This window comes from Ornithorhynchus anatinus, chromosome 17, assembly GCF_004115215.2.
Source record: "Ornithorhynchus anatinus isolate Pmale09 chromosome 17, mOrnAna1.pri.v4, whole genome shotgun sequence".
Taxonomy (NCBI): Eukaryota; Metazoa; Chordata; class Mammalia; order Monotremata; family Ornithorhynchidae; genus Ornithorhynchus; species Ornithorhynchus anatinus.
Window position 1 is genome coordinate 5758417 of NC_041744.1, and position 25375 is coordinate 5783791.

Genomic DNA, 25375 nt, shown 5'->3' on the forward strand with positions numbered 1-25375 from the left:
GGGATGGAGAGGGCCTTCCATGTGGGGGTGGGGGGATGGCGGGGAGGTGCGAAGCGGGGCAGCGTAAGCGTGTGTGTGAGTGTGGAGGAGGGAAGGCCGACATTCCCGCCGGGAATCGGGGGGTCTGGGAAGCGGGATCCCGGGAGTCGGGGAGGGAGCCGGCCGCCCCGCATCCCATCCCATCCCATCCCATCCCCGCCCCCCTCCCCCTCCCCAGCCTCCTTGTTTGTGTGTCGGTCCGGCCGGAACCGGCTCGCGCTCGCTGCCGAGAGGGCGGGCGGCGGGCGATTGGTCCCCGCCTGTTTCCAGCGCGGGCTCGGCCAATCAGCGCCGAGCGGTGTTTTTCCTCTCGGGGTGGGAATAAAAGGAGCGGGATAAAAGCGGGGGGGCGGCAGAAAAGGCGGGCGGGCGGCCGGGCCTCCTACGCCGCCGGTGGCAACGGGTGAGCGGGCGCCGGGGGCGGGGGGGGGGGGGCTGCGGGAGGGGATGAGGCCCGAGGGGACCCGAAGGGCCGGGGGGGGGGGTGATGGGGAGGGGACCGTTGCCCCGGTAACGGGGGGGGGGGGGTCCGCGCGGGCGGCTCGTAAGGACCGGCTGGGTCGGTCCCACGCGGGGCCGGCGTGCCCGCGGCGCCTAGCGACCTCCCCAGCGACCAATGGGAGGCCGCTCCGCGGGCGGCGCAGCCAATGGGCGCGCGGGGGGGGCGGGGCCGAGCGCGCCGTGGATGGAGCCGGTGGGCGGTGAGACCCCCATCCCGCCCCGCTGCCCCCGCGGGCGGGGCAGGTCCTTCCCTCCCCCCCCCCCTCCAAAGGGCCACTGCAGAGGGCTGCGGCGGGACGGAGCGCTTTGCAGAGCAGCGGCGGCGCGGGGATCTCCCCCCCCCTCCCCCTCCTTCCAGCCGGTCCCCTCCCCGCCAGCCCCACTTGGGTCGTTTCAGATCCGGAGCCCCCTCCCCAGCCATGGCGCCCACCCTGGCCACGGCCCACCGGCGCCGCTGGTGGATGGCCTGCACCGCCGTGGTGGAGAACCTCCTCTTCTCCGCCGTCCTCCTGGGTTGGGGCTCCCTGCTCATCATGCTCAAGTCGGAGGGCTTCTACTCCTATCTCTGCACCGAGCCAGGTAAGGCGGCATCTCCGTCCCCACCCCGGGGCTGCTGCCCGCCCCTCCCCGCCCGCCCCTCTGCGGGACCGAATATTCATTCATTCAGTCGTATTTCTTGAGCGCTTACTGTGTGCGGAGCACTGGACGAAGCGTGGGACAGAATATTCATTCATTCAGTCGTATTTCTTGAGCGCTTACTGTGTGCGGAGCACTGGACAAAGCACTGGACTGAATACTCATTCATTCAGTCGTATTTCTTGAGCGCTTACTAGGTGCGAAGCACTGGACTGAATACTCATTCATTCAATCGAATTTCTTGAGCGCTTACTAGGTGCAGAACACTGGACGAAGCGTGGGACAGAATATTCATTCATTCAGTCGTATTTCTTGAGCGCTTACTGTGTGCGGAGCACTGGACGAAGCACTGGACTGAATACTCATTCATTCAATCAAATTTCTTGAGCACTTACTAGGTGCAGCGCACTGGACTAAGGGCGGGACAGAATATTCATTCATTCAATCGTATTTGAGTGCTTACTACGTGCAGAGCACTGGACGAAGCGCTTGGGATGGACACTTCGGCCACAGAGACCATCCCTGCCCAACGACGGGCTCCCAGTCTAAACGGGGGAGACAGCAAAGCCAGAGAGAACGAAACAAAAACAAGACAACATCAAGATGAATAGAATAATGATCATAATCGTCAATAATAATGATGGCATCTGTTAATAATGATAATGTTGGTATTTCTTAAGTGCTTACTATGTGCCGGGCACCGTTCTAAGCACTGGGGGAGATCCAGGGTAATCAGGTTGTCTCAAGTGAGGCTCACAGTCTTCATCCCCATTTTACAGATGAGGTCACTGAGGCACAGAGAATAATAATAATAATAATGATCATTGTATTTGTTAAGCGCTTACTATATGCCGAGCACTGTTCTAAGCGCTGGCGTGGATACAGCGTAATCAGGTTGTCCCATGTGAGGCTCACAGTCTTCATCCCCATTTTACAGAGGAGGTCACTGAGGCACAGAGAAGTGAAGTGACGTCAGGTCATCAGGTTGTCCCACTTGGGGCTCACAGTCTTCATCCCCCTTGTACGGATGAGGGAGGTGAGACACAGAGGAGTGAAGTGGCTTGCCCAAGGGTATGCAGCGGACAAGTGGCAGAGGCGGGATTAGAACCCACAGTCATTCATTCAAACGTATTTATTGAGCGCTTACTAGGTGCAGAGCACTGTACTAAGCGCCTGGAATGGACAATTCGGCAACAGATAGAGACCATCACTGCCCAATAACGGGCTCAATCCTCTGAGTCCCAAACCCGTGCTCTTTCCACTAAGCCGGCACCTGGGGATGCTCCAAAATGCATCCCGCTGCTCCAGACCCGAGCACAGAGCCACCCCCAGAAGGGCTCCGGGCTTGGATCTCCCGCCCAAGTCTCTGGGGCATCCTTTACGGAAGAAGGCGGTGAAACAGTGTGGCCTAGTGGAGAGAGCCCGGGCCTGGGAGGCAGAGGACCTGGGTCCTAATCCCAGCCCCGCCACTTATTCATGGTAATAATAATAATAGTGATATTTGTCAAGTGCTTATTATGTGCCAGGCACTCAACTAAGCGCTGGGGAGAATACAAGAAAATCGGATTGGACTCCATCCCAGTCCCATGTGGGGCTCACAGTCTCGATCCCCGTTTTACAGATGAGGGAACTGAGGCCCACAGCAGTGTAGTCACTTGCCCAAGATCACACAGCAGACAAGTGGCGGAACCAGGATTAGAACCCGTGACCTTCTGAGTCCCAGGCCCATGCTCGGTCCACCACGCCATGCTGCTTCTCCACTCGTCGGCTAGGTGTCCTTGGGCAAGTCACTTCACTTCTCTGGGCCTCAGTTACCTCATCTGTAAAATAGGGATTAAGATCTTGAGCCCCCTTTGGGACAGGGACTGGATCCAATCCAGTAACTTGTATATATCCCAGTACTTAGTGCAGTGCCTGGCACAGGATAACTGCTTAATAAATAACATTTTTAAAATAGGCTTTTGGTGGGGGAGAGGAGCTCATGATTTGGTGGTTGGGGCTTAAGGAGAGTAGGGTATCTAGATGACCGATTAGACTATAACCCCTTCATTGGGCAGGGATTGTCTCTATATGTTGCCAAATTGTCTATTCCAAGCGCTTAATACACATAATAAGCACTCAATAAATACTATTGAATGAATGACCGACAGTCTAGTGAGAAGCAGCGAGATCTAGTGGAAAGAGCTCGGGTCTGGGAGCTGGAGGAACTGAGTTCTAATTCCGGGTCCTCCACTCCTCTGCTGGGTGACCATGGCCCAGTCACTTCACTCCTCTGCATTTCAGTTTCTTCATCTGTAAAATGGGGATTCAGTTCTTACTCTCCTTCCAGTTTAGACTTTGAGACCCGTGTGGGACAAGGACGGCTTCCGACTTAACGATCTCGTATCTACCCAGTGCTCAGAACGGTGTTGAACACATACTAAGTGCTTAACAAATACCATAATCATCAGCGATATCGTGATACGGCAGATGGAATCCATTTGACATCCCAGCACACTGTCTGTGTCCACCAGTTGGTTTGAGTCTGTAGAGAGAGGTAGCTCGTTATGGTCAGGGAAGGTTTCTGCTAATCTCCCAGTCGTTTAGTACAGGGCTCTGCACATAGTAAGAGCTCAATAAATAGGATCGATTGAGTGGTTGATAGTAGCAGTAACGTGAACGCAGCATCCGCTGAACACAGCGCCTGGGAGGTACAAAGCAACCAAGTGACCCATTCCCTGCTTAAAAGGAGCTCGGACAAACAGTCCTAGAGATTCCCGAGGAAACTGCGGGCCCCACCCTCTTGTGGAGGTGGCCTTGTGGCTGGCGTGTCTTTTCTCACATCCTTTCCGCAGCATCGTGTCCCATCCGACTAAACGTGGGGACTCTTATCATCCTTCTTGGGCGACTTTCCCAGGGGTCACACTCCATCAGATAGCTCTTCGGCGGAAACCCCGGAACTCAGAGGACATTTGATGACTTCAGCTAAAGAGAGGTGGAACGGCTTGAATGGCGGCCAGTCTCCCTGGCCCGCTGGTCTTCCGCTCGTCCACTTGGGCAGATCCTCTCAGCTCTTTTCCCAACCCCCAGAGCGGAGTTTCTCTGATTCACCCCACGTTATCTCATCTCACCAGCCTGAGCATCTATCTCTTTAAACTACGCCACACCCCACCGATTCTTTTTATGTATGTAAAAATTATTGTATATCTATCTATACTCCTAGATAACACTTCCTCTTGCCCTCCCAATATTATCTTCCCAAGATTTACTTACTCAGCTAGGCCCTGATTGCTTTTTTTCCACCAGTCCTCTCCACCTCTCCTCTCTGGAGTCAAGACAATCCTCGAAACACCCGTTTGGCTAATTTGCCAGACTTGACCGATGCAAGGCACTTCCATTTAGTTACTTTATGTGGGGAAGACCCGGCTCTGTGTCCGGCCCGGTGAAACTGAGTACATTCTTTTTGAAGGACGTCAGGGCTGGAGCGTGGGGGCAGGGCCACCTTGGAAGAGGAAAGGCTGGGCAGGCGGAAAGTCCATCATTTGTAACCCTTGACCTTTAGCCATTCCGACTTTGCCGTCCACATTTAAGCATCACAGAATTTCCTAACAACCTAAAGGCTCTTGGCAGGGCTTTCCCTTCATCAGCAGAAATCTCGGCTCCTTGGAAGATGGGAAGAGTCAGACCTTGCTCCCTGACCAGTCAGATTTCTGCTAAACCTAGGCAGAGGTTGAGAGATTAACGACTGCTCTAAAAAGGAGCAGGTTAAAGGGTATGATTTGGTATCCCTCTCCCACTTCCCCACCTCTGTCCGATCTCTGATTCTGTCGAGGACTGGGATGGTCCCCTCAGTTCTGAGATTGGTTGGAGTTGCTGGTTGGGGTTTTTAAGAAAAAAGGCAGAAAGAGAATCAAAAGAGAAGCGATGTGGCCTAATGGAAAGAGTGCGGGCCTGGGGAGTCGGAGGACCCGGGCTCTAATCCAGGTTTTTCCACTTGTCTGCTGTGCGACCTTGAGCAAGTCACTTCACTTCTCTGGGCCTCAGTTGCCTCATCTGTAAAATGGGGATTAAGGCTGTGAGCCCCATGTGGGTTAATAATGTTGGTATTTGTTAAGCGCTTACTATGTGCAGAGCACTGTTCTAAGCGCTGGGGTAGATACGGGGTGATCAGGTTGTCCCACGGGAGGCTCACAGTTAATTCTCATTTTACAGATGAGGGAACCGAGGCACAGAGAAGTGAGATGACTTGCCCACGATCACACAGAATTGCTTGAATCTACCTCACTGCTTAGTCCAGTGCCTGGCATATAGTTCGTACTTAACCAAAATCATGTTTTTTAAAAAAGGGTATTAAACATCTCCCGCAGTCCAATGATAGAGACCAACAAACTGGGGGATAATAAACCAAGGGACTCCAGGCCAACTCTGAGCCAGGTTGATTGAGGCCCTAGAAAACGGTCCAGCCGGGCCCCCTCTGCACTAAGGTTCGGGGCGGTGGGGTTGGGGGGGAGTCTCCCAGCTCGTCCCCTGCCTTGGGGTCTCCAAGGGCTGTGTGAGTGAGGTGACAGGGGCATGGTGGTAGAGATGCTGCCTATTTGTGGTTCACAAGGTGGCCCCTGATGTCACGAATGGCACAGGAGATGTCACATGCCCTGTGCTGGACACGGAGCATAACACGATAATGTCTTGGGCGCCATTTTGTTGAATGGTTTTTGGGCAATTCCAGAGAATTTCTCGGGGGCCAAAGGCCGTCACTTTCTCCAGAGCCTCTGGTTCCGTTCTTAGGCCAGGGCAAAATCTGGCAAAGCAAACAAACTTCAGCAGAGGGAGGCTGAATATCCCCCTTCTTCCCCCGCCAAAGATCAAACAGCCATAACAGTGTCCAATACCACATTGGAGCGGTCAGCCAAAAAACCGGACCGTGCGGTATAAAACCGATGACCGGCCACCCTAACGATTCACCCTGGAGATTGCTGGGACTGTGGCGGAAAGGAACTGGGCATGCGCAATCTACCCTTGGAAATGAGGTCAAGTCCCGTCCGGGTCCTGTCGGTTTTTGGGCTGGGGGCCACGCTTCTCCTTCCTGAGGCTTAGCTTCCGTTTTGGGCTCGTACAGTCCTGAGAGACTGCACTGCCATTTTTTTAAAATAGTATTTGTTAGGTTCTTACTAGGTGTCAAACACCATTCTAAGCGCTGGGGTAGGTACAAGCTAATTAAGTTGGACACAGTCCCTGTCCCTTATGGGGCTCACAGCCTAAGTAGGAGGGAGAACTGGTATTTAATCCCCTTTTTACAGGTGAGGGAACTGAGGCACAGAGAAGTTCAGTGACTCGCCCAAGGTCACACAGCAAGCATTTGGCAAAGCTGGGATTAGAACCCAAATCCTTTGACTCCCAACCACGCTGCTTTTCCAAGAAACCACAGAGGCCTGGTTTTCCAGACTCTGGAGTTTCCTTCCAGTGTTAGAATGATTCTCAACCAAATCAGTCAATCAGTGTGTATTTATTGTGCGCTTACTTTGTGCAGGACACTGTATTGAGCTCCTGGGGAAATACAATCCCGATATTCTGGGTAAAATACGGAAGAGATCACTTTTTAAAAAATGGTACTTGTTAAGTGCTTACTCTGCGCCAGGCACTAAGTGCTGCCATAGATCATCAGGTTGGACACAGTCCACATCCCACATGGGCCTTACGCTCTTCATCCCCATTTTACAGATGAGATAACTGAGGCCCAGATAAGTAAAGTGATTTGTCCAAGGTCACATAGCAGATAAATGGCAGAGCCAGCTTTAGAACCCGGGTCCTTCCGACTCCCTGTCCACTAGGCCACACTTTGCTTCTCTGCCTCGTTTTTTTCTTGGGCAAAGTGGGCGGGGGGGACGGCAGTTCTTGTGCTGATGTTGGGTCAGGTGCTTAGTACGGTGCCCTTCAAGCGCTCAGTAAAGTCGATCGAATGAATGAACATCCAAGGGCCTCATCTTGGGCTGACCGTCACTCGAAAGTTCCAAGGCCAGTGGCCGGATAACCCTTCCCCGCCCGACGAACGCCCACATTTTCATCTGACGTAAGCCCTTGTCTCGCAGATTTATTTGGGTTTGGCTGGTGAGTCCCTTCCAACCTGTTGACCCAGCATCTTCTGCCGGAGCGACTACTGATTCGATCCAGCTTACTGCTGATTCCATGCTATTTATCTTGGGCTGCTAGTGCTTATCAGCAATTCTTAGGGACTCTGTGACCTATTGCTTCCCGGGCCAGAAGTCACTGCGACTCTTCTGATTACCCAAATTGGTGTGGATGGAAAGGTTTACGATCAAGGTCCTTACCCCGCGTGTTATTGTTCCCTGAACTTAGTGTGCAAAACGCAGAGATAAAGAAGCCGCTCTAAGACTCGAGCTCTTAGAACTGAGAAGCAGCGTGGCCTAGTGGATAGAGCCCGGGCCTGGGAGTCCTGACTCCGCGACTTGTCTGCCCTATGAACTTGGGCAGTTTCCTTCACTTCTCTGGGCCTCGGTTACCTCATCTGCGAAAATTGGGTTTAAGACTGTGAGCCCCGTATTAAGACTGTGAGCCCCACGTGGAACAACCTGATTACCTTATATCCTCCCCAGTGCTTAGAATAGTGCTTGGCACATAGTAAGGACTTAACAAATACCGATATTATTATTATTATTATTATGTGGAACATGGACTGTGTCCAAGATGATTATCTTGTATCTATCTCAGCAGCTCAGAACAGCGCCTGGCATATAGTAAGCACTTAACAAATACCATAAAAAATCCAAAACTGGGCTTGGAGGAAGTCAAAAAATGAACAAATTTGCATCCGAATTAAATGTCCTCGAGCCCCAAAATCTGCCCGAGCCTGTCAGCTTTCAGCACGCTCCGTTTGTCAGCTGGTGGAACGGTGACGAGTCGCCCGGCAGCTGGGATCGCCTCGGGTTCCACATCCGGCCTCTGGGAGGATTCGTGCTGCCTCGCCCTGGAGTCGATAGGGAGGAGGGTCGAAGGAGAACCCGAGGGGGTCAAGCCTTAAACCCGTGACTTTGTTTCATCCACCCAGTCCTTGGTATTTATTGAGCACCTACTGTGGGAATAACGTTGTACTAGATGCGGGGGTGATCCCCACATTCCAGGATGGTGCATTCGGTCCAGGGGTTACCTCGTCCTATGCCTCGGCCTTCCGCTTGGTCTCCCCCGTTCTCTTCCTTGAGGTCCTCCCTCCCTTCAGAGTGCTGCGTCAAAGAGGATCTTGGCGCTCAGCACCTTACGCGGATGCACTCAGTTCCCTGAAACCAGTCCAGGCCCACTGTTGGATCTCCCATGACGGAGATGGGACTGCTTAATGCTTTGCGGGGGTACTGGGACAGGGAGGAGAAGGGGTAGGGATGGGCCACCGTGGACACTGGCCCCCTGAAAAGTGTCTCGAGCGCTCTCTTTATCATTACTATTATTATTATTATTATTATCATTGTGATATTTGTTAAGTGCTTCCTATGTGCCAAGCACTTTTCCAAGCGCTGGGGTAGATTCAAGGTAATCAGGTTGTCCCAAATGGGGCTCCCAGTCTTAATCCCCATTTTCCAGATGAGGTAACTGAGGCACAGTTAAACAGCTTGCCCAAGGTCACAGAGCAGATGAGTGGTCCTTTTGGGATTAGAACCCACATCCTCTGACTCTCAAGCCCTTGCCCTTTCCACTTTCAAGCCCTTGCTCTTTCCGCTAAGCCATGCTGCTTCTCTGGCTGTCGAGGGTCCGGCCACTAACTTGGGATGACACGCTCTGACCCTTTGAGTCATTCCTGGTTTATAGTCCTCCCACACCCACAACTCAGAGGTTGATGATACCTTTTACTGGCCAGGCTTTCACTTTTGCTAGGATTCACATGACCAAGTTGAATATTTCCTATTTAAATGAAAAACTGAAACTCCAAAGGGAAAGGTAACTCTGACAATACAGCGCTGCTGCCTTTCTCCAGTGTCCTTGATATTCATCTCTTCCCTATCGTGACCTCCCTTCCCTCCTCTCTGCTCTCAGCTGCCCCTCTTTCTCATCTCTGGGGCTGAATGTGTCTGTTATAGTTATATATATATATGTATATATAGTTATTATAGTTATAGCACTGTTATAGTGTTATATTGGACTCTCCCAAGAGCTTAGCACAGCGCTCTGCATACAGTAAGCGTTCAGGAAATACGATTGATGGATTCAGAATGGTCTCTGGAGGCTCACTTTCTGGCTAAGAGGTGTGATCTCTTGGGAGTGCATTGGGAAGACACTTGGCCCCCAGTACTATAATTAGGTCGTATTTTCATTTACAGAGCCTGTGTCCCCTTTAGATTTCTGCCTTAGTAATAGTAGTAGTGATGTTATTTGTTAAGCGCTTACCATATGCCAAGCACTGTACTAAGCGTTGGGCCTGATACGAGTTCATCGAGTCGGACACAGAGCCCTGTCCCGCATGGGACTCGAATCGAGAGAAGAGGGAGAACAGGTATAAAAAGCCCCATTTTACAGATGAGGAAACTGAGGTCCAGAGAAGTTAAGGTCACACAGCAGCCACGTGGCGGAGCCAGGATGAGAACCGAGGTCCTCAGATTCCCAGGCCATGCCGCTTCTCTCCGTCCAGAAGCCAGAACTTGTGCCAAGAGGAGGCGACCCGACGGAAGTCAAAGGGCTTGAGAGTGGAAAGGGCAAGGGCCATAATTCTGCGGCTTCTGGAGTCGGGTCTGAGGATCTGGATCCGGGACCTGAAGAGAAGCAGTGCAGCCTAGTGGAAAGAGCCCAGACCTGCAAGTCAGAGGACCTGGGTTCTAATCCTGGCTCCGTCCCTCATCTCCTGTGCGTGACCTTGGGCAAGTCCCTTCATTTCTCTGGGCCTCAGTTACCGCATCTGTAAAGCGGGGATTAAGACTGGGAGCCCAGTATCTACCTCAGTGCTTAGTACAGTGCTTGGCACGTAGTAAAGTGCTTAACAGATATCACTTTAAAAAAAAAGAGAGAAGTCCAGCTTCATGGAGAGGTGTGGGAGCCTGAGATCAGATTGACACTGTAGTTATTACTATTGTTGTTGTTATTATTATAATATATGTTAAGTGCTTAATGCATACCAGGCACTGTACTAAGCGCTGGGGTAGAAACAAGATAATCATGTTGGACACAGTCCCTGTCCCACATGGGACTCCCAGTCTAAGTCAGAGGGAGTGTTAATTGGACCCCTTTCGACCAGCAGCACAGCCCACCAATCACTCAGTGAAGCAGCGTGTTTCAGTGGAAAGAGCGCGGGCTTGGGAGTCAGAGATCACGGGTTCTAATCCCGGCTCCGCCGCTAGTCAGCTGTGTGACCTTGGGCAAGTCACTTAACTTCTCTGTGCCTCAGTTACCTCATCTGTCAAATGGGGATTAAAACTGTGAGCCCCACATGGGACAAACTGATCACCTTGTATCCCCCAGCGCTTAGAACAGTGCTTTGCACATAGTAAGCGCTTAACAAATACCACAATTTATTTACTTTATTTTAGTGAGCCCTGACTGGGTGGAGAGCACTGTGCCAAACGCTTGGGTGAGCACCACACAGTAGAGTTAATAGCGCCCGCCCTGCCCACAAGGAGCCCATCATCTAGTGAGGGAGACAGACATGAACTAAATTACTGGTAGGGGAAATGGCAGTGTAAGTCTCATTTCCTGAGGGGCCCCTTCTCCCACTCTCGCCTCCTGCCTTCTCCCTTTGAAGTGATTTGCCCGGCCTCCTCTTGAAGTCACACTAAGAGAAGCAGCGTGGCCTAGTGGATAGAAGCACAGGCCCAGGAATCAGAAGGTCCTGGGTTCTGATCCCCCCTCCACCACTTTCCTGCTCTGTGACCCTGGGCAAATCACTTCACTTCTCTAGGCCTCACTTCCCTCATCTGTAAAATGGGGATTAAGACTGTGAGCCCCACGTGGGATCGGGACTGTGCCCAACCTGATTAGTTTGTATCCATCCCAGCGCTTAGTACAGCACCTGGCACTTTACAAATGCCACTCTCATCATCATCATCCTTAAGGGCCTGGCTAGTTAGAGTCTGTTCCCACAGGTCTCGTGGGCAGACTCAGGCCAAACCCATACAGGAACTACTGTTATTGCCTTAAACAGCGGCGGCGTTGACAGCGATTTGTTCATCACTCTCGGCCATGTTTTCTCCTTCAGAGGCCAAAAAACGAGCCCGGTGGATTCCTAACTCAGGCAGGGATTAGCCAAGCCCGGGTTCTCCCAGGCTGTTGCCGTTGGGGCCGTCCTGTCTTCGGCCTTTTGTTCCAGTGTGTCTGAAGCCGACCTTTCACCCATATCTTCTTCGATGAAAGGAGACTTTTCCGGTGACCGGACGGACAGTGGATTTCAGAGGAGTAGGGGCTGCAGGGACAGCTGAGGGGCTGGGGGACCGGAGGGGATGTCAAGGTGGAGCAGAGTTAGCAGGGTCCCCCTAGGATCGGAGGGGAAGTGACTTTGGGGTGCGGGCTAAGTGCAGCATAATCAATCAGCCGTATTTATGGAGCGCTTACTGTGTGCAGAGCACTGTACTAAGCCCTTGGGAGAGTACGGTGCAACAGAGTTGATGGACGCGTTCCCTGCCCACAACGATCTTGCAGTCTAGAGAGGAGACAGACATTAATGGAAATGAATAAATCGATAGTGGGTTTGTACATAAGTGCTGAGGGAGGAATGAGTAAAGGTGAAAATCCAAGAGCAAAATCTTTGTTTCCCAGGGGCCTTAGCAGGGTGATGTTCTGGGGATTTGGTAGAAACCTCTTTGTTTGTCTTGTTTATTTGGCTAGGGAGAAGGCAGGAATGGCTACTATCTCTAGGTCGTGGGTTCTAATCCCAGCTCCGCCACGTGTCTGCCGTGAGACCTTAGGCAAGTCACTTCACTTCTCTGTGCCTCAGTTACCTCATCTGTAAAATGGGGATTGAGACTGTGAACCTCACGTGGGACAGGGACTGTGTCCAACCCGATTTGCATGTATCTACTCTAGTGCTTAGTACAGTGCTTGACATATAGTAAGTGCTTAACAAATACCACATTTTTTATTATAATGATAATCATCATTGTGATTATTATTATCTCTGTTCTGTACCAAACCTGAACTAGATGCCAGGCGGAGGCTGCCAGACTCCTTACTTGCTGCTTAGATTCCATTATTTTTTTAATGGTATTTGTTAAGCACTTACTGTGTGCCAGGCACTGTTCTAAATGCCGGGTTAGCTACAAGCTGATCAGGTTGGACACAGTCCATGTCCCACCTGGGGCTCACGGTCTTAATCCCCATTTTACAGATGAGGTAATGAAGGCATGGAGAAGTGAAGTGAGTTGCCCAAGGTCCCACAGCAGACAAGTGACACAACCAGGACAAGACCGTAGGTCCTTCTGATCCCCAGGGCCAGGCTCTATCTACTTGGCCATGCGGATTTGTTTGATGTCCACTGTCAGCAAGAGGTGGGTTTGACTACCTCAGTCAAGTCCAGGTGAACAGAGAAGCAGCGTGGCCTGATAGCTAGAGCCTGGGCCCGAGGGTCAGAAGGACACAGGTTCTAATCCCGGCCCCACCACTTGTCTGCCCTGTGACCCTGGGCAAGTCACTTCACTTCTCTGGTGTGACCTTAGGCGAATGACTTCACTTCTCTAGGCTGACCTCGGGCAAGTCACTTCATTTCTCTGGACCTCAGTTCTGTCGAATGGGGATTAAGACTCTGAGCCCCATGTGGGATGTGGACTGTGTCCAGCCTGATTAGCTCGAGTCCACCCCAGCGCTTAATACAGTGCGTGGCACACAGTAAACACTTAACCAACCAACCAACACTTAACCATTTATAAAAAAAAAACAGAGATGCCTTTCAAGCAGCTTCACTTCTGCATTCACCTCATTCCTCCTAAACCAAGAATTGTCTCTTCCTGTTTCACCTTGCCTAGGGGTGACCCGTGATTACCTCCAGGAAGGGGTTTGTTGACCAAACAGAGACAGGTGGGGGAGCCAGGGCGGTTTGAGGGTGTTCACAGGCTCCAAAGCACCAGGTGCCAGAGAGCAGAGGAACCCTGTTTTGGGGTGACACATCCTGGGCCCTTATCTGATTGGGGCCCTGCTAGCCCAAACACAAGCCCCCGGTGGGAGGGTAAGAGCTGGGGTGTGACAGGGTTTGGTCCTATGGCTGGGTATGTGATTATCTTAGCTTGTTTACTAGTAACAAAAGGTGTGGATTCCAGGATTGAATAGACCCTAGAGATAGGTGTCTCCCAACCCCTGGGAACAAAAGGTGGAACTGAAAGCACCTCAGTTGCTCAACCATCCAGTCAGCAAAGCCACCTGGCTTTTTCCCTTCACCCTGGACTCATCTGGTCAGTCCTTCCATCATGCCATGCTGGGTTGTTTTTTTCTGTTTGTTTGTTTTTTTGGTGAAGCACTTACTATGCGCCAGGCACTGTACTAAACTCTGGGGTAGGTAATAATAACAGTAATAACTGTGGTATTTGTTAAGCACTTGCTATGCCCCAGGCATACTAAGCACTGGGGTAGATACAAGGGAATCAGGTTGAATGTAGTCCCTGTCCCACATGGGGCTCACAGTCTTAATCCCCATTTTACAGATGAGGTAACTGAGGCACAGAGAAGTGAAGTGATTGGCCTAAGGTCACAGCAGACAGGTGGCGGAGTCAGGATTAGAACCCGGTACCTTCTGACTCCCAGGTCTGTGCTCTATCCACTAGGCCACATTGCTTCCCTAACCCGGTACAAGGTTATCAGGTTGGACACAGTCCATGTCCCAGGTGGGGCTCACAGTCTTAATCCCCATTTTACAGATGAGGTAATTGAAGCACAGAAAAGTTAAGTAATAATAGTAATAATTATTATTATGGTATTGGTTAAGTGCTTACTATGTGCCAGGCACTGTATTAAGGGCTGGGGTGGATGTAAGGTTGGAATAGTCTCTGGTTCCTCATGGGGCTCACAATCTCAAGCCCTGTTTTACAGATGAGGTAACGGGTACAGAAAGTGAAGCAATTTGCCCAAGGCCGCACAGCAGACAAGTGGCAGAGCAGGGATAAGAACCCTAGTCCTTCCTTCTGACTCCCAGGCCTGTGCTCTGTCCAGTAGGCCACATTGCTTTCCGTGGAGGGCAGGAATCATGTCAACCAACTCTGTTATATTGTACTTTCCCAAGCGCTTAGTAGAGGTGCTAGTCTTTGAGTCCCAGGTGTCTGTTGCTTCCAGAGTTCTGGCCCACCCTATCCAGTCCTGTTCTCTTGCCCTTGAGACCCTCTCCCCTTGGCTCAGGAGACTGTCTCTAGACCATAAGCTCCCTGTGGGCAGGGAACGTGTCTACCAACTCTGTACTATTGTACTTTCCCAATTGCGTAGGACAGTGTTCTGCCTACAGTAAGTGCTCAATAAGTATGACTGAATAATTGATCGTCCTCTCTCAAACGCTTAGTACAGTGCTAGGCACTCAGTAAGCACTCAATAAATATGACTTTTTGATTGATTTTATTCTCCCAAGCACTTAGCACAGTGCTCTGCACGCAGTAAAGGCTCAATAAATACCACTGATCGATTGGTTGGACTCTTCCAAGCGCTTAGTACAGTGCTCTGCACCCAGTAAATAAGCACTCATTAAATATAACTGCTTGATTGATGGATTGTTTGAGGGGGTTCCAAGAAGGAGCAGGGATACAGGAATATTCTCCACCCACGTTCCTTGAATCTTCCCCCTCAGAGGGCGCTTGGCAACTTTGCTGCTGATTAGATCGGGGGATGGGTAGCCTAGGCCACGTTTATGTTGGCCATCTGTGATTCCGAGCCCTCCGGCATCGGTCCGAATGGCTGGTTTTCCCCCCTTCTAACAGTCAGTGTGGGTAAGGTGGCATCTTTTTGGAAAAACCTAGAGGAATATAAAGAGGATCCGGGAGCATCGGCTTTGGGTTTGGTGCTGTGATGAGACTCCAGAGAGCTCTGCTCGTGAATTCAATCCGCTTCTAGGCCCTGCTGGCTTTTAACCCCTCCCACACGCCCTATATTCCTTCTTTCCTCTCTGCCTTAGGACCAGTCTATTCCAGTTCTCCTGTCTGGTTAACTGTTTATCTTACCCTATTAGCATTTATTACTCACACGCCTGATGTAATCCGTGCCCCCAGATGCCCCAGTCTCTGGAAATCTACGTCAAATCGTCTCTTGAGTCCTCAACCAGTTCCCGCTGCATCAGTGGTTCTTGACAGCGGACTGGCTTAACCAGCTGAGGAGATCTGTCCTTGCCGCTCCTATCTCTCCTCCTTTTTCTGTTTTTCAGTGGTATTTAAGTGCTCACTATGTGCCAGGAACTGTTCTAAACACCGGAAGAGATACACAGTAATCAGGTTGGATACAGTCCACGTCCCACATGGGGCTCACAGTCTTAATCTCCATTTTACAGATGAGGGAACAGGATCAGGGAAGAGACTTGCCTAAAATCGCTCAGCAGACAAGTAGCAGAGCTGGGATTAGACCCCAGATCTTTCTGACTCCCAGGCCTGTGCTCTACCCACTAGGCCATGCTCCTCCTTCTGTGGGGGAGGAGATGACTTTCCCCTCTAATGCCAAGACACATCCCTTCCCTGTGACTCTGCAGGGCTGATACTGGGAATCTTATGGAAGGGTCCCTGCACCCTTAGCGGTCCAGGAGAAGGTCGAGTTATCCATAGGACGGTCTTACTAACCAGACCCAGCCATGGCATAGTGGAGAGAGAATGGGCCTGAGAGTGAGAAGGTCATGGGTTCTAATGCCGACTCCGCCACTTGTCTGCCGTGGGACCTTGGGAAAGTCACTTCAGTTCTCTGTGCCTCAGTTACCTCATCAGTAAAATGGGGATTGAGACTGTGAGCCCCATGTGGGATTAGGGACTGTGACCAACCTGATAAACTTTTATCTACCCCTGTGCTTAATACAGTGCCTGGCACATAGTAAGCGCTTAACAAATACCACAGTTATTATTATCCCAAAGTGAACCTGCCATCTAATCACACAGTGGACTTTGTTTTTCTGCTACTCTCATCTTTGCAGGCCTTAAAATATAAATATTAAAATACCCATCCCCCCTTCAAGTAGATCCTTAGATCAAGTAGAATAAGTAGATCTCTAATCACAGTCATCACCAAGTCCTCTTACCCATCCCACTTTTCTTTCCCCTGTTCAGCCCCTACGGTGGGTGAGGACTTTTCTCCTTTGGACTATTTGCCGGGTGGACTTTGGAGGTACAAGTTCAGGGCTGCGATAGGGACCCAGATGTGGTGACTCTCCAAGGACCATGACCTGTGCCCAGGTGGGAGGACAGAGCGGCCCCTGGACTTAGAATAAGGCTCTTCCCTCCCACGATGAGGAACTGGGAGTGGTGGAAAGATTAAGGGTGAAAGCTAAGGACTGCTGCATTTACAAAGCCACCTGAAAGTCTCATAAAACGGTCTGATATGAGATGCAAAGAAGGGCAGGAGCCTGCCATTTATCGGAAAATCCAAATGACCCTCCAAAGAGAGACCGGAAAGACTGAGTTCAGATTTGGAGATACTTCAGAGAGATTTTCCTTCCGGGTCCTGTGTCAAGGGAACACGTTGAAGTCACCTTGGGCAAGCCACTTAACATCTCTGGGCCTCAGTTCCCTCACCTGTAAAATGGGGATTGAATACCTCTTCTCTCTCAATCACTCAATCGATCAGTGGTATTTACCAAGCGCTTGCTTACTGTGTGCAGAACACTGTAGTAAGTGCTTGGGAAAATACAGTGTAATGGAGTTGGTAAACACGATTCCTGACCACTTGCTCCCTTCATTCCTTCATCCCCTGTCCCAGCCCCGGGGCACTTAAGTATATACCTGTAGTTAATTTATGTGTATATGTATGTATATTAATGTCTGTCTCTCCCTCTAGATTGTGAGTTCACTGTGGGCAGGGAATATGTCTGTTTATCGTTATATTGTACTCTCCCAAGTGCTTAGTACAGTGCTTTGCATACAGTAAGCGCTCAATAAATACAATTGAGAAGCTTACAGTCAAGAGGGGGAGAAGCACATTGACATGAATTACAGATAGACTGTGGGCCCTATGTGGGGCAGTACCTGTCATCTGATTTCATTGTATCTTGCACAGCGCTTGGCACATAGTAAGCACTTCCTAAATATTGCTATTATTATTATTATTGATGAGAGAGCAAGAGCCAGTAGAGTGGAATCATGTGGGCTGTAGCCACTGACTCACCGTGTCCTTTCTCCTATCAAGAAAACAGCAGCAGCAACTCCTCCGGTGGGGCGGACAGCTTGCAAGAAGAGGTGACCCGAGTGAAGGGCTGGCTGTCGTGCCAGGCTCAAGATGAAATGCTGAACCTGGCCTTCACCGTGGGCTCCTTCCTGCTCAGCGCCATCACTCTGCCCTTGGGGATCGTCATGGACAAATATGGCCCCCGCAAGCTGCGCCTGCTCGGCAGGTGAGAGGCCCCGGTGGGGATTTGGGAAGGGAGGGGTCCAGCAGGGCGAGAGCCTTGATTCCACTCAGTCACAGGTTTCGTGGCCCCAGGCCCTCCATTCTACATTCCCCTTGCAAATTCGGTTGAACAAACAGTGGAACAGGCTTGGGATTTCATGAATCCAGTCACCTGTAATGAGCCTGAAGGCCAGGCTCTTTGGTGAGAGAGAGAGAAAAAAACCAGCACTGGACAGCAGTTCAGGAGAGAGGTGGGGTGGGGAGCTCAGAGCTGGTCTCCCCACTGAAAGCAGGACCTGTGCTGGAGTTTCTGCTAGGAATTCTTGTCTTAAAGGATGGTGGGAAATGAGATGCGTCTAGGATTCCTTTGGTGTTTGTCACCAGTGCCAACTTTTTATTCTGTAAACCGATGGGTGGGACGTACGGGGGTGAGCAAATAGGAAAAGTTTAGGAGATGAAACAGGTTGGAGAGCCCCAATTTTGGAATGGCAGGGGTGTCTTTCCAACCTGTTTGGAAACTCTTAGCTCCTTTCTGCCCACCCCACTTCGAAGCACTTAAGTCTGGATCCAGTCCCCAAAACTGTGGGGGCCCAAGGGCTTCATGGCCATAGCTGGAGCAGGTCCTCCCCACCTCCTCGGCTTGGCACCCCTGATCTGGGGGCTCCTCTTGGGGGAAGAAGGTGAGATGAATCTCTTTCCTTCTTCTGAGTGCTGCCCTAGCTAATGCACACTAGCCTGAGTGCTGAGACCTCCCAAATAACCAGCTCAGGGAATGCTCCACCCTTCCATCCATCCATCAAGTGACCACTTTACTGTGATCAGAGCACAGTACTAAGCGCTTGGGAGAGGACAGATACAACGGAGCTCGGCAGACACGTTCCCTGCCAACAACGAGCTTCTAGTTCATCCTCAGTAGCTTCTTTAAACCCTGGGCTGCGTGGAAGTAAAGACAAAGCACCTGGGTTCCACAGTCCACTCCCTTGGCTCTGTGGGAGTGAAGGAAGAATGTCACCACCCTACTTCCCCTTCACTGGAATGTGTCTTCATTCTCTTGACCGATCGATTGTTCATGCAATCAATCAACGGTATTTACTGAGTTCTTACTATGTGCCAAACACTGTACGAGGCCCTTGGGAAAGAACAGTTCAACAGATTTGGTAGACACGTTCCCTGCCCACGAGGAGCTCACAGTCTAGAGAAGGAACGGACAGGAAAATAAAAGTATTGATAGGGGAATGGGAGAGTATAAGGATATGTAAGCTCACTGTGGGTAGGGAATTAGTCTGTTTATCGTTATATTGTAATCTCCCAAACTCTTAGTATGGTGCTTTGCATACAGAATGCTCTCAATAAATACAACTGAATGAATGAATAAATGTACATAAGTAATGTGTGGGTGAGGGTGGGGTGAATATCAAGTGATTAAGAGGTACAGTGGGGAAGGAAACAAGAGAAGGCAGTGGGGGAGGAAATAAGGGCCTAGTTAGGAAGACCTTTTGAACGAGGAGGGGAATGAGGTGGTCTGTTGTATATTAGAGGAGAGTGAGTTCTTGCCAGTGGGAGGATGTGGGCAAAAGGTGAGTGATGAAACAGCCGGTATCGAGGCTGGTGTTGGAGGAGTGAAACGTGCGGATTGGGTTGTGGTAGATCGGCGCGGTAATCTTAGCTGACTGTTTGGTTTCAGTGCCTGCTTTGCTGCTTCCTGCTTAATGATCGCCCATGGAGCCAGTAACCCAGACTGTAAGTATCCCACTCTCCTTTGGCATTTAAGGGACGGGTGGGGAGTTTTCCCCGGCGGGTGAGGACGGGGGCACAGCAACTCAAACATACCACGGTGATAACACTTCTCAGAACCCTCTTCCCACACAGGGAATCTGAGGGATACACACAATCCCACTCCCTGTTGTGCTGGGTCCAGTTGAGGAGGGGGCATTTAAGGTGGTACCTTAATTGGGCAACAGTCCCAAAACTGTTCTTAGCACTAAGCATTGTCCATGCATGTCTACATGCCCTTCCCAATAAAATGTTAGCTCCGTAAGGTGATCCTTTTTTTAATGGTATTTGTTTAGCGCTTACTATGTGCCAAGGACTATACTAAGCCCTGGGGTAGATACAAATCAATCAGGTTGGACACAGTCCCTGTCCCACATGGGATGCACAATCCAAACCCCCATTTTACAGATGAGGTAATTGAGGCCCAGAGAAGTGAAGTGACTTGCCCCAGCTCACACAGCAGACAACTGGAAGAGCTGGGATTAGAACCCAGGTCCATCTGGGTTCTCAAGTCTCTGCTCTGTCCACTTGGGCCAGTGCTTCTCAGTGCTTCTTCTGATGGCCCCATACTTTTCAGGGGCTTAGTAAATGTTCTTGACAGAGATACACATGTTTTCTCCTCTAGCCTGTAAGCTCATTGTGGACAAGGAATTAGCCTGTGTATTGTTGTATCCCAACTGCTTAATACAGTGCTCTGCACACTGTAAGCACTCAATAAATTCGATTTATGAATTAATGAATTAGTATTTTCTTCCGGTGCTCAGTATGCAGTAAGTGCTTAATTAATTCTATTACTTTACTACTATTATAATGATTTCATGATGATGACCATTCAGTCCCTCTCTCCAGCTGGTACTTTGCCCCACCGGGGTGGTCCCCCTGAACCCAGACTTTTGAAAGCGAGGGTGTGATCCTCTTGAGTTAAACGCTCTTGTTTTGTCCCGGCAGCCTTGTCCGTGTTGATCTTCATCTCCCTGTCTCTCAATGGCTTTGGCGGGATGTGTATGACCTTCACTTCGTTAACAGTAAGTGAGCTTTGGGCTCTCCGCCCGGCGGTTGAAAAATCATTTTTTCCCCATCTCTGTTCTCCAGTTTACTCATGAAGCTTCCCAGGTGTCACAGGGATGCGGCTTCTCCCCGACTAAACCGGCGTGAAGTCAGTAACTAAAAGTGTTGAGAGAGTAGAACCTGCGCTTGGAAAGGAAGACATTAATGTCCTTTGCAGCTCTGATAGGGCAGATTTGAGTTCTGGTAATTGGCTTGTCCTTAGGCCTGAGGCTCATAGAGAAGCAGCAGGGAAAGAGCCCGGGCCCAAGAGTCAGAGGACCTGGGTTCTAATACCGGCTCCGCCACTTGTCAGCTGTGTGACTTGGGGCAAGTCACTTAACTTCTCCGAGCCTCAGTTACCTCACCTGTAAAATGGGGATTAAGACAGTAAGCCCCAAATGGGACAACCTGATAATCTTGTTTCTCCCCCAGCTCTTAGAACAGCACGTGGCACATAGTAAGCGCTTAACAATACCATTATTATTATTATCTGGAATCTACCCCGTCACTCAGTACACTGCATAGTAATTGCTAAACAAATACCACAGTTAATATTACCACAATTATAGTTTGTTTTCAGGGAATGTTGGAGCAGGAGAGAAAAGCTCCTCTCCCCTCATTTGTGTTCTCTGGGTTTCTTTGATTCCTTTCCTCACATATCCAAGAACTCAGAGGAACAATTCAGGCTCAAAATAAATGTTCACTGGAACCAAACATTTCACTAAGTCCCCAAATTTGGGGAGTTCTTTTTGTGCAGGAAGTCTGGACGAAGCTCAAGGGGAAACTTGAGGGAAGGGGGTGGTCAACCTCACTTCCTGGCCCTTGCTCTTCCAGAAAACCTTGCACTCGGAGGCATTTTTTCAGAATGTCAGCGTTCCTCCCTGTCATGTGCTCCAGGATTCTAGAACCATTACAGGCAGGAGAATTGGGTTTGGGGAAGTAGAGCCGAGAAAAGGATTACAGGTCTGCCAAGGGCAGGAATGCCAGCGGGGAGAAGCATCCTTGTAGTAGTAGTAATAATAATAATACAAAATAATAATAATTATTATAGTATTTAAGCGCCTACTATGTGCCAGGCCCTGTACTAAGCGCTGGGGCGGATACAAGCAAATCGGGTTGGACACAGTCCCTGTCCCGCGTGGGGCTCCCGGTTGCAATCCCCATTTTACAGATGAGGTAACTGAGGCACAGAGAAGCGAAGTGACTTGCCCAAAGCCATATAGCAGACAAGTGGCAGAGCCGGGATTAGAACCCATGACCCTCTGACTCCTAGGCCCGTGCTCTATCGGTAGTGGTAGTTGTAATAGTGGTAGTCGTCGTCATCCTCATCGTAGTAGTAATAATAATAGTCATAATAGCAGTAATAATATTAGTAGTTATAGCAAATCAGAATGGTGCAGTGGAAAGAACATGGGCCTGGGAGTCAAAGGAACTCAGGTCTAATCCTAGCTCTGCCACTTAACCTGCTTGGTGGCCTTGGGTGAGTCACTTAAATTTTCTGTGTCTCAGTTCCCTCATCTGCAGAATGGGGATTCAATACCTGTTCTCTCTCCTGTTGAAGACTGTTAAGTCCCACGTGGGACCTGAATATCTTCTGTCTACCCTAGGGCTTAATACAGTTCTTGACGCATAGTAAGTGCTTAACAAATACTACTATTATTAGTAGTAGTGTAAGTAGTAGAAGAAGTAGTAGTAAGTAGTTTAAAGCCTCCACGGGGAGCAATGCTCTGCATTAAGTCTAAACAAAGAAATGACCCATTCCCTGTCTAAAAGGAGCTTGTTCTCTAAAGGGAAAACAAACATAGAAATATTTACTAATAAGGCAGTTGGAATAAAGTAATTGAATAAACATATACCCAAAAGGGCTGAGGATGGATATAAATCAGTTAAATGCTAGAGGTAGTTGAAAGGTTTATATGACTTCGAGAGCCAGAAATTAAGCAGGGAAATCTCGTTGGTGGAAGTGGGATTTTAGGTGGACTTTGAACATGGAAAGAGCTGTGGTCTGTTGGATTTGGGGAGGAAAGGAATCCTAATTTTGGGGGGAAAGCGGGAGCAAGGGGACAGAGGCCTGGGAGTCAAGAGCGAGCTGCAGCCAGAAAGTTGGCTCGAGAGGAGCGGAGAGAGCAAAGTGGGGTATAATGGGTGATGAAAGCCGACGGTAAGTCATGGGGGAGAGTTGGTGGACAGCCTAGAAGCTAACTGTGAGGGGGTTTTGTTTGTTGCAGAGGGACACCAGAAACCAGTAAGGGCTTTGAAGGGTGGACGGATGAGGGCCTAGTGACCCTTCAAGAAAGTGATCCGGGCTGCAGTGGGTACCAGGCCTGCCAATGTTAGAGAAAGGTTTTTACACAGTACGGGGGGTGCGGGAGGGAAATACAGCAGAATTCGGCAGTAAATTGTGTGAGAGCTGAAGGACGAAGATTCAAGGAAGATACCGAGGTGGTGAGTGTCCGGTGGAGTTATTACTGAAGGGAGAAAGTGAGGAGGGGATGGTTTTAGGGAGAAATATGAGTAGTTCTGTTTTCGACACACTCCTCCAGTCCACCCATCTGAGGCCAAAGCCAGGAACAGCTCTCCAGTCAATCAGTAAATGTCGATCGATCAATCACTGCTATTTATTCACTTTGTGTGCAGAGCACTAAACGCTTAGGAGAGGACAGTAGAGTAGGTAGACCTGATCCCTGCCCTCAAGGATTTTACAATGTAGCTGAGGAGATCGGTATTAGAATAAATTACAGAAACGGGAAGCAACAGGGTATCAGGATATGGACAGAAGGGCTGGGTGGCTGAGGGTGGGGAGAGTACCAAGTGCTTAGGAAATACGGATTCAAGTGCCTTGGTGTCACAGGAGGAGTGGAAAATAGGGTGGGGAGGTTATTACTGTTCCTACTATATATACTTATATATTATTGCATATAATACTAATATTGTATTTATTAAGTGCTTACTATTTGTCAAGCACTGTTCTAAGCCCTGGGGTAAATACAGATTAATCAGGTCAGAAACAGTCGCTGTCCCACATGGGGTTCACTGTCCAAGTAGGAGGGAAAGCAGGCACTAAAGCTCAATTTTATAGATAAGATAGCTGGGACACAGAAAAGTGAAATGTAAATTTGTCGTGGGCAGGGAATTTGTTTATTGTTGTACTCTCCCAAGCGCTTAGTAGTGTTCTACACACAGTAAGCGCTCAGTAAATACAATTAAATGAATTAAATGACTTGTCCAAGATCGTACAGCAGGCAGGTGGCAGAACTGGGATTAGAACCCAGGTCTTCTGACTCCCAGGCTGGGGCTCTTTCCAATAGGCTGCGCTCCTTCTCAGACGGAAAGAAGCTTTTGACAATTCCCAAGCCTTTGACTGAATCCTGAGATTATTCAGAGTTTTTACCCTATAATGGAAACCAGTACCAATGAATCCAGTTTAAATATTCTCCTAACCTCAAGACCCTGCCAGCCCTGGTGAGCTAACTTGCCTGGACAGAGGGCAGAAGTGTAGTGTTAGAACGTCTTGGTAGGCGTTTACCACCCAGCTGTGGGTAACAGACCCCACCCACCCCACCCCCAAGCCAAACCCCTTTCAGAGGCAAAGCCATTAACCAGAGGAGCAACCTTGGATCCTCCTAGAAGGAGATGCTGCCTTTAAATGTTCACTTAAATAGGTGTTGGCATCTCATTAGCAGTTAATTTGCAGATTGTGAACAAGGATTGAGTCCAAGTGATTCTAAGGGACAAGACTCCGCAATGCAATTTCTGCCTGAACTCCAGGTCAGCGAACCCAAGCTGCTTCTAGAAGCTTCTCTTCCCTTTCCACACTCTCAGACCCCCTCACCACTCTGATATGCCAGATGTGCCACTGGGAGTGTGGCATGGTGGGGAGAAGGAAACCAGGACCATGGAGCAGCGTGGCCTGGGGGTCAGAGACTGTGGGCTCTAATTCCAGCTTCGCCACTTGCATGCTGTGCGATAGTGGGCAAGTCGCTTAACTTCTCAATGCTTCAGTCATCTCATCTGTCAGATGGGGATAAAATCTTATTTAGAATGTGAGCCCCATTTGGGACAGGGACTGTGTCCAACCCCAGTACGTAATACAGTGCTTGGCATAGTATGCGCTTAACACATACCATTAAAAAAAAAGAGGACTGAGGTCATTGTAGATCTCCTTTCTCTAGTTTAGTCTAAACATTCCTTCAGACATAGACCTCAGTCTTTTGAGCAGGTTCGGAGGAGGCTGTTTCTGTTCGAATCAGGGTTGAGTTTTTTTTGAATGTCCTTCGGCTCATGGTGGAGTGTCCAATTATAGGCAAAAAAAAAAAAACTGTATTAAAGGCTCATACAGCGTATCACCCAGTTGTACATTGCAGTGATAAGGGGGAAGCACACCACCCCGTCCCTTGAGAAGGTTACATGCTGGAATGTTTGACACTGGCCTAAAGAGAGAGGTGCTTCATTGAGTTGAGAAGATAATGATGACGATGGTTATTTGTTAAGCGCTTACTATGTACCAAGCACTGTTCTAAGTGCTGGGGGAGATACAGGGTAATGAGGTTGTCCCACGTGGGGCTCACAGTCTTCATCCCCATTTGACAGATGAGGGAACTGAGGCACAGAGAAGTGAAGCGATTTGCCCAAAGTCGCACAGCTGACAAGTGGCCGAGCTGGAATTAGAACCCACGACCTCTGACTCCCAAGCCCGGGCTCTTGCCACTAAGGCACGCTGCTTCTTAGTTCAGAAGGTAATTGGGCCCTACCAACAAAATGAATCATTAAATCTCTCACAGTGACTCCTTCTCCCCTAACAGAGAAAAAAATAAATCAACCAATCAATCAATGAGTCATATTTATTGAGTGCTTACTATGCACAGAGCACTGTACTAAAAGTGCTTAGGAGAGTACAATATAACAGAGTGGATAGACATGTTCCCTG

The 25375-nt window shown here is 49.8% G+C and overlaps 1 protein-coding gene across 3 annotated transcripts in view; it reads left to right on the plus strand.

Annotated features, from left to right (window-relative positions):
- Positions 1–375: 375 nt before the first annotated feature.
- The window catches only part of SLC43A2 (solute carrier family 43 member 2), a 47132-nt gene continuing 22132 nt past the window's right edge, over positions 376–25375 (plus strand). For 2 of the 3 annotated variants that reach the window (XM_029082129.2, XM_029082127.1), the window contains exons 1-5: positions 376–442; positions 938–1119; positions 17428–17632; positions 19313–19368; positions 20350–20426. In XM_029082129.2, the coding sequence (XP_028937962.1) occupies positions 960–1119; positions 17428–17632; positions 19313–19368; positions 20350–20426 (498 nt within the window). In that variant the 5' untranslated portion in view covers positions 376–442; positions 938–959. Of the gene's footprint in view, positions 443–937; positions 1120–17427; positions 17633–19312; positions 19369–20349; positions 20427–25375 lie in introns of those variants that run through there. The other variant, XM_029082128.2, reaches the window with a different exon arrangement.